The 15,205-nt window shown below is 53.1% G+C and overlaps 1 protein-coding gene across 3 annotated transcripts; it reads left to right on the forward strand.

The window, feature by feature from the left end:
- Positions 1-1,243: 1,243 nt before the first annotated feature.
- On the forward strand, positions 1,244-15,050 carry LOC114908731 (cytochrome P450 2E1). 3 transcript variants are annotated; one of them, XM_029245199.1, is made up of 9 exons: positions 1,244-1,463; positions 2,341-2,500; positions 5,405-5,554; positions 5,851-6,011; positions 6,461-6,637; positions 7,696-7,837; positions 9,694-9,881; positions 10,375-10,516; positions 14,538-15,050. In XM_029245199.1, the coding sequence occupies exons 1-9, from the start codon at positions 1,287-1,289 to the stop codon at positions 14,549-14,551; spliced, it is 1,311 nt and encodes a 436-aa protein (XP_029101032.1). In that variant the 5' UTR covers positions 1,244-1,286; the 3' UTR covers positions 14,552-15,050. The 3 variants fall into 3 exon arrangements, with proteins under 3 accessions (XP_029101032.1, XP_029101033.1, XP_029101031.1); XM_029245200.1 differs by having other exon boundaries at positions 14,552-15,050; XM_029245198.1 differs by lacking the exon at positions 14,538-15,050 and adding an exon at positions 11,278-11,683.
- Positions 15,051-15,205: the final 155 nt, after the last annotated feature.

Consider the following 15,205-nt stretch of genomic DNA (forward strand, 5'->3'; position numbering starts at 1 on the left):
CCACCAGTCAGGGCTTGAATTGGAGCCCCAGGGAAGGCTGACCCTGCCCAACCCTCAGCACCAGCAAGAGGGACAAACCAAGAAGAAAAATGCCGCATGGACCCCGATGTCTGCCTGGCAGGCCTGGCAGGGTGGAAGAGGGCAGAGGGGGGTCAAGGTTGCTCAGTATCCATCCTGTGGAATGCGCCCTGCAGCCCCACACCAGCCCCTGGGAGGAAAGACCAGAGCCCACGCAAGTTGGCAGGGCCTGCAGCCCAGCAGCTCACGGGCACAAAACAGGCCCGAGACTCCTGCCAAGGCCAACGTCCCTACATGAAACAATCAGTTAACAAGTCCAACACCAGTGACGTGGCTGCAGGTCTAGACGCAGAAAAATCACATTGCTAGCAAACTGGGAGGGAAAGTGTGTTAAAATTCAGTATGTGGAATGCAGCCTTGGTTTTACATAAATAAATATACAGAAGGTGATTTTTGTGCACAAAGATAAGATATGTTAAAACATAAAGTCTACCAAAATAGTTCATTGATTGAAACAAACACAATAAAAATCCTAACGTATTTTTTTTTAATTTGAAGAAATGATTCTAAACAGTGATTATCCCCTAATTTTCTACATTAAAAATGTAGTTAAGTTTTTCAAAATTGGTCAACTCTTTTCTTTTTCTTTCTTTTTTTTTCTTCTACTGAATTTGCCAGTTGATTTGACAAAGTGGAATAAATGTCAGATGCTGAATTTTCCTTCTCTGGCTTATGAATTTGGCTGTTGGTGATTCAGCGCCACCGGGGCTGCTCAGACAAACCTGCTCAGAGGTGAGACCTGCACCAGGAGATCAGGCACTCTGCCATGGAGACTGTCAGCACATAATTGATGTTGCCTTACGTAAATCCTACCCCAAACAAACCCATGTAAACAGGACCGTACTCCTTCTTGTCCAATCAGTGTCAAAGGGAGGACAGGCCATCACCCCATGTTCTGACGTGTGGGTTGGTAGAGCTCCCCTGGATGCCGAGTTTACTGACATTGGTGCAGGTGTCAGTAGCCAGTGCTGGCAGAGCCCAGGCGTGGCCGGGTGGGTGCCTGGATGGAGTTCTAAGCGGCAAACACTGAAGGGATCGGCCTTTGAAATGGTGGCCAACAGCAGCTAATAATAAACTAATATCTTGGGCCAGAGGAAAAGGAAGGTGACATTGGTTGGCTGGTCACCCTCCTTCTCAAGGATGCGCTATAAAAGCTGTGCCTCTCCCCAGGAGTGTCCGCATGAGTCGGCAGATCCCCGGAAGGCACCATGGCCGCCCTGGGCATCGTGGTCGCCCTGCTGGTGTGGATGGCCACCCTGCTGCTCATCTCCATCTGGAAACACATCTACAGCAGCTGGCAGCTGCCCCCTGGCCCTTTCCCACTGCCCATCGTTGGGAACATTTTCCAGTTGGAATTTAAGAATATTCCCAAATCCTTCACCAGGGTAAGAGAAATATTGTTGATTTGAGGGAGGAGCATTCAGGAATTAGATGTAATATGTGTGCATTCAATTCACTCTCAGACAAATTGTAATTCAATACCAGCTTGTTATGAATTAGCTGAATTACCAGTAGCACCCAAGAGTGATATTCAAAACATTTAGCTAGTGTTACAGCTCGGGTATGGAGCTCAGTGGGCCTTGGCCATGGCTGGCCCCGAAGGCCCTTGCTCGAGCAAAGCGTTAACTGCCGTGCTGTCGTTGGGTGGCTTGGCCAGGGCAGTGTGGCCGGGGCTGCTGCTCTTTGCCACTGGGATGCAAGGAGGGACACGCGTTGAGACCAGACGCACACTAGCTGCGTGTCAACCTGCAGCACTCCGTAGACGCCAAAGAACAGGGGGAAAAGTGAAGTGTTTGACCCCCCACCCACCCACTACGATTGTTGTGAACAGTGAATGAGCTAACAAATCTAAAAACAAAATGCGTTAATGAGTCTATTAAATGAGTTAGTAAAAGAACGCCACAGGGCACGGAGCCGCTCTGAAAGGCGTTGACGGTCCGGGACCTTGACTGGGGACAGCAGACAGGGGTGGGGGTGGGGGTGGGGGTGGGGGTGTGGGGCGGATATGGGCAAAGGGGCCTCAGGGGGAACAAGAGGAATCGGCCGTCCCAGTTACTTGTTCCCTGGAGGGAGGGCAGCTAGGCACACCCAGGTGCGCCCTGCGCTGGATGTGTTCCCGGCAGAAGAAGCCTCTAGGGAGGTCTTCCCCAGATCACTCTGGGTTCTCCTGGTCAACAACAGCGACCTTGGGGGGCACGTTAAAGCGAGGCATGTTCCCCGAGTCCGCGGTGGCTTCACTCCCCGGCCTGGTGGCCTCCGCAGCTGGCAGAGCGTTTCGGCCCGGTGTTCACCCTGTACCTGGGCTCACGGCGCTTCGTGGTCCTGTACGGCTACAAGGCAGTGAAGGAGGTCCTGCTCGACTACAGGAATGAGTTTTCTGGCAGAGGAGAAATCCCCGCGTTCCGGGTGCACCAGGACAAAGGTGTGTCCTACTTGGGGGGGGCGGTGGCTGGGGGGGGGGGGGAAGATGTTGGGGGGAGGTACTGAGATAACAGTAACAACATGCTAAAGACAGAAAGGTGAAGCGATCCGCAGACAACTCGGGTGAAGGTTGGTGCATTCACTCACTCAGTCATTGCTCTGCACCTTTTGATGGACCCAGAGTGGACAAGACCTGGAGCACCCACCCTCCAGCCAGCAGGACAGACGTGTTCATAGAGAAATAGGACCCAGGGAGCTGCTTCTGACGGCTGGGCCGGGCCTCCCCCCGCAGACCTTCCCGCCTCCCTGGGCCCTCAGTCTCCCCTGGGAGCTCTTTCCACTCACAGTTTCAACTACTCGTGGGTGTTGGGGCTCCATCCACCGAGGGCCCCTCACCTACGATGGGAACCCCGCTTCTCCATCGAGGGGGCCTCCCGATGTCCTACCTGGGGCTGTTCTTAGACCAGGAAGGGGGTGTTGAGACTTCCCAGTGACCCCGTCTCCCCAGGCTCACCTCTTTCCTCTGCCCCTCCCCCCTCCGGTGTCTCCAGAGCCCCTGAGTTCCCCTCCGGCAGGCGGAGGAGGCCTTGTCGGGGCAGGGGTGGGGTGGGGTGGGGTCTAACTGGTCTTCATCTGAGTGTTTTGCAGACTCCTGACTTCAGACTCCATCTTCCGCGTCTCCAAGGAGGTCCCGGAGCCTGGGGGGGGGCGCCCCTCCCCCACCTCTCAGCTCTGAACGCTCCCTGCCCTGCCTGCTGTCCTCCAGCCCCACCTGCTTGGCCTTTGTCATTTGCTCCCTGGTGTTTGAGATCCAAAGCAGATGAGGAGGAAACAGTGTCCCACCAACCCAGCAAAACTTGGAAGCCTCTAGCGCTTCCTGAGTCAACTTAGGTGATGAGCCTCTAGAAAACTTTTATTCATTTTATGTAGAATTTTCAAACTGATGTGCTTACAGTTGTATACGGGCTCCTTGCCTTATTTTTCCAGTCTGCATTTCCGAGGTTATATCCTGCCACAACCAATGGCATTTGATTGTCCCTCTTAGATATTGTGGGTGGGTTTGTTATTGGGGGCGGCTCAAAGCAAAATTAACTACCCTAATCTTTGTCATTAACACAAGAGGAGACTTACTGGAGGAGAGCCCCAGGAGAGCAGGAGTTCTGGGGCTAAAGAGCTCCATCCTGGCTCTGGGGACCCTTTATCTGCCAGCCCTGGTCCAAGTCATGGGCCCCTGAGAGCAGTCAGGCAGGGGCCAGCATCCACATCCTGCAGGTGGGACACAAGGGGCTTGCCTGCCTCCTGCCTGAGGGCTCCAAAGTGCTGTTTTTGTATGTCCCACACGGCCCAGGGCTGACCCTGAGCCTCAGCCAGGCCCTGGACCAGGGCTGCGTTTGGTCCCCAGGAATAATGATGTGAGCATTGGTGATCACCAATAGTGTGGAGCAGCGGCTGCGTATTAAAACGCCGAGCGGGCCGCACCCATCCTTTCAGTCAATCTTCACAAAGCTCTGGGAGAGGAGATTTGTTGCCCCATTTCAGCCTGTTTGGATCCCAAATGATGGTGCGCCTCTGGGTTCTGTCTCTTCCTCTCTCAATCTCTGTGTCTCTCTGACTCTGTCTCTTTCGCTCTCCATCTCTGTCTCTGTCTTTCTATCTCTGTATCTCTGTCTCCCTCTGTCTCTTCTCACATTATTCTGTATCTTCCATCTTTTCTTTCTACACAGTTCTTGCCAGAACGTTTTAAAATTAACTGCTTCTCTGCCGCTCCCTCCTTAACCACCTCTTCTCCTTATCACATGCCGTTCAGGGTGGTCCCCCAGTGCCTCTCCTCCTGCCTTCCTTCTGGCTTCTCTGGTCCTCAGGACTAGGGGCACAGCCTCTGCTCTGTCCTCTGGCCTCCTCAGCACACGCTCCCTGGTCCCTGCCACCGCTTGCTTGTCTGCCCTGTGTCCTGGGTCAGTAACTTGGAAGGCTGGAGCTGCCCGAGGCCTGGCCGGGCTGATGGCATAGACACCCGCGAGTTTGGAGCATCCCTCCCCTAGGTTCCCTCTTGGGCTGCTGTGCCACGTACCCAGCACCCACTTGGCCCGTTATGCAATGTCCCACAGGAATCGGCACCAGGATACCTGAACACAGGACCCTGAACTCAGTGTCACCTGTGCTTTTAACCTGGTGAACGGCACCTGTAAATGGGTCTCCTTGGTGCCCACACACCCATCAGTAGTCATGCTGTCCATCCCCGGGCTTGACTCCATGGCAGCCTCCTTGGGTCACATCCCTCTCCTCCCACCCCTGCCTGTGCTTCCCCTGCAGGCCATCCAGGTGTCCCTTTGGGGTAGAATGAAGCCCTCCTCTGCTATACCTCTCAGGTCCGGCCAGATTTCCTTCTGGAATGTCCGGGGCCATGGCTTTCCTCAGGCCTCCACGTGCAGGAGGGAACCAGATCAAGATCTTCCCGGATCCGGAGGTCTCCGTGGTCCGGGGGCCCTGTGACCTCAGATTTTAGTAAGGACTTGCTGTGAAGCCACAGAGTGTGAGCTGAGGTGTCTATAGTGTGAGGGTAAAAAAATCATTGGAAACAGGATGGCTTCAAGGAAATTAGTCAGTAAACAGGAAAGAGGCAGAGGTTTTTCTCAGTGGTCAGGTGTGGTTTCCCTCCTGTGGGGAGGACACAAGGCAGAGTGGGGAAAGCAAGCAGGCTGGTGGTTGCAGAGCTTACAGGGGCAACGGAGAAAGCCAGCCGACCCCAACGGCTTCTCTCCAAACCCAAGCATCTGTCACTGCGCGGGTCAGTGTGGCCCCTGGTCCCTCCCGCGCAGAGCGCAGCACAGGGCGCCCATCACTCCTGCCCTTTTCTCCTGAGAGGACAGTTTGCAGTGACAGCCTGCTGCTCCCTCTTCCTTAGGGATTATTTTCAATAATGGACCGACCTGGCAGGACACCCGGCGGTTCTCCCTGACCACCCTCCGTGACTTCGGGATGGGGAAACAGAGCAATGAGCAGCGGATCCAGAGGGAGGCCCAGTTCCTGCTGGGGGCGCTCCGGAAGACCCATGGTGCGTACAGCCTGGCCTGGGCCCCACGACCCCTGGCGACCGAGGCAGCTTCCCATGTTGGCCCCCAGATACCACTTCACAAGCCGGTTTCCCCTCTAACCCAGGGAGCGGGTGTGGTCATCAAGGGTGCAGCTGGTGTGTCCTGAATAACTGACAAGTGAAGAAAACCGGAGTGGTTCCCAGCCACCACCTCCCAAGGATTCTCACAGTCCTAGGGTGTCTCTTCACAAGCACTGGAAACGGCCCTCCTGCCACACCCACGAGCGAAGCGCCCTGATGGCTCCCCTGTTTTCCAGGCCAGCCCTTCGACCCCACCTTTGTCATCGGCTTCGCGCCCTACAACGTCATCTCCGACATCCTCTTCCACAGACGCGCTGACTACAACGACAAGACGGCCCTGAGGATGCTGAGCCTGTTCAATGAGAACTTCCACCTGCTCAGTACACCCTGGATCCAGGTGAAGCACTTCCCCCCTCTCGCCTGGTCTGCACCCGGCTTCAGTCGAGGGTTTACAGCAGGGAAAGGATAAGAAGGGGTACTTGTGTGTGCGGACAGACAGGCACACAAGACTAGAGAGCCTGAGCGCTCCTTCGGGACACTCCCACGGGGCCCACCTTTCCCCCTTGCTAACCTCAGGACACTTACCATTCCACTCTTTAAAATCAGTCCTCACCAGGCACACGGTACCTCTGCCTATGTGCTCGCATTCCCACCACGGAACTCACACGACCTCGTAGAGTGGTGCCCAGAAAGATACTTTCAGCCAAAATATTCTAAACAATACAATAGCGACAGCCATCAGTTCAGGTTTGGAGAAGGTTGTCAGCCTAGTATGCCAAATGCTATTGCATCTGGAAAAAATATATATAGTAAGAAAATTCTCTCCCTCCCTCCCTCTCTCTCTAGCTTTATAATAATTTCTCAGGCTACATACGTTACCTGCCTGGAAGCCATAGAAAACTAATGAAAAATGTGTCTGAAATAAAAGAGTACGCTCTAGAAGGAGTGAAGGACCACCAGAGGTCGCTGGAGGCCAGCTGCCCCCGAGACTTCACTGACACCATGCTGTTGGAAATGGAGAAGGTACCCTCACAGCTCGCAGCGTCCAGACCAGGCGGAGCCGGGCACTCGGCCGTTGTGAGATGGGTCTGCGGGGGCAGGGCGCATCTTTCAGATTTGTATTATGACCTGCACTGCAGTGTCCACGCCGCCCACATCGTGTACATTCTGGCTCTTAGTTTTATACAAGTACACTGGCTTGAGCGTGACCACCACACGTCGACACATGGCCAGCCTGCCTGGCCGCCCTAGGCTCCACTGTACTGTCCACTGGGCCGGCCAACAGGATGGCCTTTCTTGGGGAAGCCATCAGGGGGCTGTGGGACCGGGTGAGTGGGCCCCTCACGTTGGCTCCCTCCAACCCAGCCTCTTAACCACTTCTGATCAACTGACTAATGACCACATGTCACCTGGGGAGAGGCCCGCAGTGCTCCTCGTCAGCACGTAACCCCCACGTCGTGCACGGACTCAAGGGGGCCCGGGCCTTCCCGGCACCACCTCTCTGGCACCCCACTGGGTCGCCCACCCAGATCAGTCAAGCTTCTCTTCTTTCCTCGGCATCACATGTGGCTCCAGAGCCACACATGAGCTCCACACCTGGCTTCCTGGAAGACTGCCCTTGGAGTCTGAGAGTCTCTTCCATCAGCTGGGCCTCCTCCCACCCCTCCCACCTCCCACCCTATGCCCAGCTCCCCTGTGACTTCCCTGCCTCCTGGGACCTAAGGCAGCGGCCGTGGGGTGGAATGAGGCTGAGGGCAGCCCTGCAGAAGCCCCACAGCTCAGCCCTGAGCTGCTGGAGGTCGTGGCACAGGGCCAGGGAGAGCCCCACCCCCAGGAGGGCCCTCGGTGCCATAGAAGGAGCACGGACCCCACAGCCAGGTGAGGGCACAGTCCCACCCGTGGTCGGTTTTCTGGGAGCCTCTGTTCCCTAGCCTTGCAATGGAGACGATGGTGTCTGTGCAGGATGGGCCCCCTGTGGAGCTGGCAGGGCTGCCAGGTGCTCTTCTGCTGAGGGACACAGGGTCTCTTTCTCATCCACCTGAACACCTCCCTGTATTGAGGCCCTGTCTCTCACATCGCAGGAAAAACACAGTACAGACCCTGTGTACACTTTGGACAACATTGCTGTGACCGTGGCTGACCTGCTCTTTGCAGGGACAGAGACCACCAGCACCACCCTGAGATATGGGCTCCTGATTCTCATGAAATACCCGGAGGTCGAAGGTAGGACAAGTAACAGGCAAGGACAACGGACCATGTGGCCGTCACACCTGCACGGTCAGCCTGGAGCATTTAGGCTTCAGCTTCCCGTCGGCCAAACAGGGACTGCTTGTTAACCCTTGCAGACACTGGGGTTGCTGGACGAATGCTTTAGGGGCAGTGTTCTCGTACATGACAGGCCCCGGCACTCAGCTCTCCCACACCCACTGGCAAACCCCAGATTGCAGGAAGAAAGCCCAGTGGAGAAACGCCAGGCCGGCTGCATCCACTCCAGGCCATGATCTGTTTATGACAGAGAAAAAATGTGCACACCGCCCCTGAGTCAGCCCCAGCCTTCCAGGCAGAGCTGAGAGGCAGGAGGGGGCAGGGGCAAGGCCTCCTGGCGTGTCTCACCCGATTGGAAGAGTGGGGATCAGAGGAGGAACCCCAGGAAAAGCACTGCAAGTCTGCCTGCTGCCCTGGACCCAGCCTTCCCTCCCAGGGCTCCTCCCCAGCACTGGGCCGGGTGGGACCCAGGGTGGATCAGGCATGGCTTTGGGGGCTGCATGCACAGAGCACGAGGCACTAGAATCACCCGCATGGGCCAGTGGAGGCGATGTGAGCAACGCCACATATCAACAGGCCAATCAGCGCCAACCTCCAAGGAAAGAGGAGGTAAAGGAGCCATCGCCTGGGGCCAGGGTGCCCTCCCCGGCAGTGCTCAAACCTGGAGCCCCCGCCCTGCGCTGGGCTGGGCACAGAGCTGCGGTGGGGGGGGTCCCCACTGCAAGGAGCCCCTCACCACCCGAGCCATGCTGGCTGCGGCTGTGTGCCAGGTATGGGAATCAGCCCTTTAACACACTGATGGAAAGGGCTGATGGAAAGGGCGTGAGGTTATTTCCTCTAGGAAATAACCTGTCCAGGGTCAGACCTGGTCCGACTCCAAAGCCTTTGCTTTTCTACCTGACAGAAAGGTGATGCGAAAGAGCCGGAAGTCTAGGGAGCGAAGGCTCCACGGGTCTGTGGCAGCTCTGAGGGGGCTTCTGACCACTCTGTACTATAGGGGAGCCACAGAATCCAAGACTGTTTTAATTATGGATTATGAGGAATTTCCAATACAGAGAAAAAGACAGAAAGTAAATATGACTGACACCCACACATCCACTGCCAAATTTAACATGTGTTGACATTTTTCAGTACTGGCTCAGAGCTCTTGGAAAGAAAGCAGGTTGCAGAGCCAGCCCAGGCCCCTCCTCGCCTCCCTGCCTTCCACCCACCCCAAACTCCACATATCCCTGGACTGCCACGTGAGATCCCTGTGCACGACTTCTTATATTTACCATCTAGTAAATATCAGCGTACTGTCCCTCTTGTTACACGTGTTTAAAATTGTCACTCGGTTGCTATACTGCGGGAGCTTTGCAGTTCACTCAACAGATTACAAGGCCCACAGGCAACCTCAAACCCAGAGAGGCCAAGCGACTGCCGGAGGCTGCTCAGAAACACACGGAGTATGTCAGTTTCCATTTTCCATTCGCCTCCACACTCCTTACAAGCCTGCAACAAACCAGCCTGGGGTAACCACTAACACAGTTTCCCTCCAACTAGAGATCCCCAAGACCCTTTCTTATTCTCTGCTCCTGGCATGAAGACCAGAACAGGGCTAGCCATGACCAGCTAAGGTAGTGGAGGTCATGAATAAGTAACTACATAAATGCTGTAGACGGTTCCTAGCCTCACTGAGCCTGGTTCTTACTGACGCATGCGGATGTACTACCCAATAATCCAAAGCTCCATAAGCATCTACTGGGTATATGGACGGGAGCATGAACGCTGAGCGAGCCTGGAGTCATGCATTTATTCCATGCATATCTTCGCAGAGAAACTTCATGAAGAAATTGACAGGGTGATTGGGCCAAGCCGAATCCCTGCCATCAAGGACAGGCTGGATATGCCCTACCTGGATGCCGTGGTGCATGAGATTCAGCGATTCATCGACATGATTCCCTCCAACCTGTTCCACGAAGCAACCCGGGACACAGTGTTCAGAGGATACGTCATCCCCAAGGTCAGATGTAAGCCTGCAGCGCACCCCTGAGCACCACCCTGCTGATCAGCCGCCTGCCAGGGAACAGGACGGGGACCAAGGACACCTGCTCTTGGCAGATGCGGCTGAACACTGGGGGCCGGGCTAGCATCCCTACCCTGCAAAGTGCTGCTGCCCCTGTGGGGACCTGGTGACCACAGAAATGGAGGCAGTCTGGGAAGGGGCTCCTCAGACAGTGCCTGGGGTTGAGGTGTGTTCCAGCAGCAGAAAGAGACAACAACAGTAGCATCCAGCCCTGGATGAGTAGGTCAGAGGAGCTACTTCCCTGAAAAGATGAGAGCTCTCATTGCCATTTGGTCGTGACCCCCACCTGCTCTCTGTCTGCCCTCAGGCGAACTCCTTCCCCGGTTGGGAACATACCATCTTGTCTAACGTAAAATTCAACTGCTGGCTCCCAGGTGAAAGTCTGTGTTGTGTTAACTTGACTGACCAAGGCAGCCTCTCTTCCTTCCAGGGCACAGTCATAATTCCGACACTGGACTCCCTCTTGTATGACAGCCAAGAATTCCCCGAACCAGAGAAGTTTAAGCCAGAGCACTTTCTGAATGAAAATGGAAAGTTCAAGTACAGTGACCATTTCAAGCCATTTTCCGCAGGTAAGAAGAGGTCACGTGTAGCCCCTTCCCTGGGGATTGTCCCTAACTCCTGCTCTCTGTTCCATGTGTGATCAGCATCGTGCCCCTGATTTCTGTCCCCAACATGACCCAAATGTGTTCTTCCCTGTTCAGAGAGGTTAAATGACATCTTTTCACCAGAAGTCCTGGGAATGAGTTGAGATGAGTTCTTCTTTCCTTAGATACTTCACTTCATTCAGTGCTAAAACTCTTCATTTACTAGAACTTAGTGAAAATCTTTCAAAACTATATTACTGACTCTCCATAATTTTAAACAAGGGTTACTAAGCAAATTTTAACGTTTGGTTACCTGGACTCATCGTAGGACCATCTAACCTTTCCAGCCCTTGGCTGCCTTTCCAGGGCCTGCCCTTGGTGTGGGTATGATGGAAGATCTGAAACCAACTCGATAACTTTAACACCAACACGAGAGCTTTGGCTTCCACCTGGGGCCGCTCTTCTTTCCTGTAGGACATCAGGCTGAGCGCTGGGCAGGGCCCATTCTCCCAACCTAACACAGGTTCATGCAGCTGAGTCCTGGTGGTTGAGGCTGTGTGAAGGCTGGTCCCTGAGCACACCTGTCGCTGATACTCTTACACTGAAATCCACTCTGGGCTCCCTTTCAACAGACAGACGGGGGTCAACTCTGCTTAGGGTGGCCGTTGACGCACAGCCTCCTCCCACCCAGCTCTGCCCTTGCTGTGTGGCCCAGGGCGGTGTCTTAGTGTTGCTGTCACCTCCAGGAAAGCGGGTGTGTGTTGGAGAAGGCCTGGCTCGCATGGAACTATTCCTGTTCTTGGCCTCCATCCTGCAGCACTTTAACTTGGAGTCGCCAGTGGACCCCATGGATATCGACCTCAGCCCCATTGCAATTGGGTTTGCCAAGGTCCCCCCCCATTACAGGCTCTGTGTCATTCCCCGCTCACAAGTGTGAGGCACACGTTCTCTGAAGACCGCGGGTCCCTTGATGCTGGCCTGGAGGCCTCCTGCTTCCCTGTGCCCCCTCAGCAAGGCTAGCCAGGGCTCCACAGGGAACCAACTGGGCCAGAGAGGCTGCTTTCCAGGCCAAGCACATTCTTCAGATAGAATTTGAAACAAAGTCCATAAAAGATTGTGTCAAACTAATTAATTAAAGCAAACTATGACTTAGTTTGTGTTGGAGTTCCTAGAAACCATGATAAGTAAGAACATATCGGTGTAGGTTAAACTAAACTCTTCGGTAAAAGTAGAGCTACCCAGTCACCAGAGTCAGCATCTCCTGTAAAGGATTCACAAAAAGGAGTACAGACACTATTTTGCTGTTTGGAAAAAATAAAAATAATATACCTTCGGAGGATTTGTTAGCCATATCCTAAATGTATCCCCTGACATCTTTCCCTAGGATGTGAAGTTATTCCTTTGGGCTCACTAGTAGCATTATCCTGTGCTATATTTTCAGATTAAAATATGTCTGAAAAGTCAGCATAGAGATCTCTTATTATCTCTTAAGTCTTTGTGCCTGGAAGCAGAACTTATAAGGATATGGGGACCCTTGTGCAGAATGAGGCAGAAACGAGGAAATCATTAATCAGCTCCGTGAACTAAACCTCAGTGTTGTGAAACAGAAGAATAATTTGGGACAAGAACCCTGTTCCCACCCAGAGGGCACACACCAGGAAACCCACTGTATGTCCAGACTTCCTGCTTTGACTTCCTCGCCAGTAAAGTGGGCGTGTCAGCAGCCCCGCTCCACAGCATAGAGTGTGAGGGCTGAACGGGTGAGATGCAGAGCTTTGGGACACTGTGCAGCACATAAGCCCCATGTTCCTTAGTAAAGTGAGTAAGTTTTCACAGCCAGCAGTGCAGCATCTTCCAGCTCTCACTGACCCTCCTGCTTCTCACTTATAAGGTCCTGTGATAACATCGAGCCCACCCAGGTAACACTGGAATCCCTCCCCTTCTCAGGATCCTTACCCTATCACATATGCAAAGTCCCACCTACCACGTTAGGTAGCATATCCACAGGTTAGAAAGAAGGAAGGGGTGTCGGGTCCCAAGCAAATCCAAAACCTCGCGAGCAAATGACAAGACCTTAAAGCCTGGGAATGATCCTCTTTGGATCATTGAAAGTCAGGCCATACTTGCAGTTCATTTTATAAGCCAAGCATCCCCTGACATCAGACAAAAATTACGAAAACTAGAACAGGGCCCGCAAACCCCACTCTCTGTCCTACTTGACACGGCCTTTAAGATCTTCAGCGACAGGGAGGAAATTTCCAGGAATAGGTGAGAACTAAGAGAGGAGGAAAAATTAAAGCGACACACGCTCAATACATGGCCGTTGCCACTGCTCAGTCCCCCACAACAGGGACCTACAGGAATCCCCTCTCCTTCTCAAAGACCACCGCTGACCTGCTACCAGTGCAGTCAGCAGGGGCACACTGTCAGGAAATGCTGCACCCTGCCACCCCATACCCCATGCCCCTACTGTCACCAAAAGGGCCATTGGAAAAGGAGTTGTCCCTCCCATCCTCAAGCGGGTAGGGCAACACCATGACCACCCAACACCCAGGGTATTTCGGGTCCCGGCCCCCTGGGCCAAAGTCAAGGCCAGTTTCCCCTGTCGGTGGTAAGTGGCCATCAGGAACGAGAAGCGGACTGTGCTCCGGATCTGGGGCTCCTGGGTGTGGACGACTGAAGGTGTCTGGGGCTCAACCTCCAGGCCCCTACGTTCCCCATAAGACCGGAGGAGCCCCGGGTAACCCTGGATGTGGCAGGGGCTACTATCAGTGTCTGATTGACACTGGGGCTACTTATTCGGCTCTGACCTCCATCTCTGGTCCCACTCGCTGTTCCTCGATCCTCCCAACATGGATAGATGGACAACCCTCTTATGGCCATTTTACACCTCCCTCACCCTGTCTCTTGAAAATACTTTATTCACACACTCTTTCCTAGTCCTCCCGGCCTGTACTACACCTCTGTTAGGCTGGGACCTTTTAACAAAACTTAAAGCTACTTTATCATTTACACCAGTAAATATGGCCTTAACAGCCACCACGAAGACTACTCTAGCTAAAGTCCCACCCCATCCCCAAGTTGTCCCTAACATAACCACAATTTTTGGTTCCAACCCTCAAATATTAAGCAAGAAGACTGCAAAAATCTCAAGACACCTGAGGATTATGACACAGGGTGGAACCTTACTATTCCTTCTTTCAACTGGGCTTACAACTTTTCCTCTCATCCCTCAAAGGTTGCTTGCCTCTCTCTTTTAGCTGGAATGACTTTAGCTACTACCTGTGAGGGCACAGAACATTCCCGCACCCATTTAGGAAAACCCTACTTCAACATCACTTTAGACGTCTGCCTAGCCCCTACAAATCGCACCTGTTTCCTTTGCGGACCCAATGCCTATTTATGCCTTCCAGCCAACTGGACAGGGGACCTGTACCCTTGCATACATTATTCCTAATCTTACCCTTATAAATGACAGCACCCCACTTCCCTTATACTCTCAATCACGTAAACAAAAGCGGGCAGCCCTCAATGTAATATCAGTCCTAGAGATTATCATTGGGATAGAAACAGGCTCATCTGGACTTTTAAACTTTATTTTCACTGCCCGACAGTTCCTTCTTGAACTTACACAACAGATTGCCTACCCAGCAGCTCAAATTAACACTCTACAAGAACAAATAAATTCTCTAGCAGGAGTGGTTTTACAGAATAGGAGAGCTTTATACTTACCAACGGTTAAACAATGTGGGACCTGTGCAATGTTAAAGGAGGATTGCTGGGTTTTTTGGTCAACCGATTGGGCAAAATTCAAACTAAACTTCGGAATATTATCGAAAGAGCTAAAGGGTTTTATATGAAGGGAGCCTCAGAGGGATTCGACTGGTGGGATCTCAAGACTAATATCTGGTCCTGGTTCTCTTGGCTAACTCCTCTTCTAGGTCCTATAGCAGCTTTCCTACTTCTACTGATCTTCGGGCCATGCATTTTTAACTTCCTTGTTAAGTTTGTCTCTTCTAGAATACAACCAATGAACCTCCAGATGGTAAGGTGACAAGAATACCGGCCAGTCAACACCCAGACAACACTTGAACAAGCCTCCATCACATCCCATGGAGCCCCCACCCCCTCTCTAGGAATAATACTCTTGACAGAGAGCAGGCATCAGGAACCCAGGGCCCCTACGACGCCCCTGCCTCTTCTCCTAACAAAAAGTGTTCTGGAACGCCTGAGAAGGAGCTAGGCAGATAGGTAGACATGAGCAGGGTGTCCAACAGGGCCAAAGGATTGGCCCTATAAATAAAGAGAGGGGGAAATGTGGCGCTCCAAGGACAAAAAACAAGATAAACTCAAAGGGCCAGCATTGCCGGAACAAAGAGTTACAGGACTCCTATCGCTGTGTCACGTTGCGACCACTGCAATGTCCCAGAGCCTCCCAAGCAGCGTGCCCTGTCCCTTTCCCATCCACACCGCCTGTCTTGAACTCCTCTTGTGGCACATACAGGCACGCATAGACCTACGTGTAATAAAATTTTCTATTTCACGTTTCCTCGTGGTCTTTGTTGACACAAAGTCCATAAAAGATTGTGTCAAACTAATTAAAGTAATTAAAGCAAACTATGGTTCAACAATATCGCGCACACAGGATATACTTTGTTGACACAAAGTCCATAA

Source organism: Monodon monoceros, unplaced genomic scaffold, assembly GCF_005190385.1.
Source record: "Monodon monoceros isolate NGI ecotype Baffin Bay Population unplaced genomic scaffold, NGI_Narwhal_1 Super_Scaffold_4, whole genome shotgun sequence".
NCBI lineage: Eukaryota > Metazoa > Chordata > Mammalia > Artiodactyla > Monodontidae > Monodon > Monodon monoceros.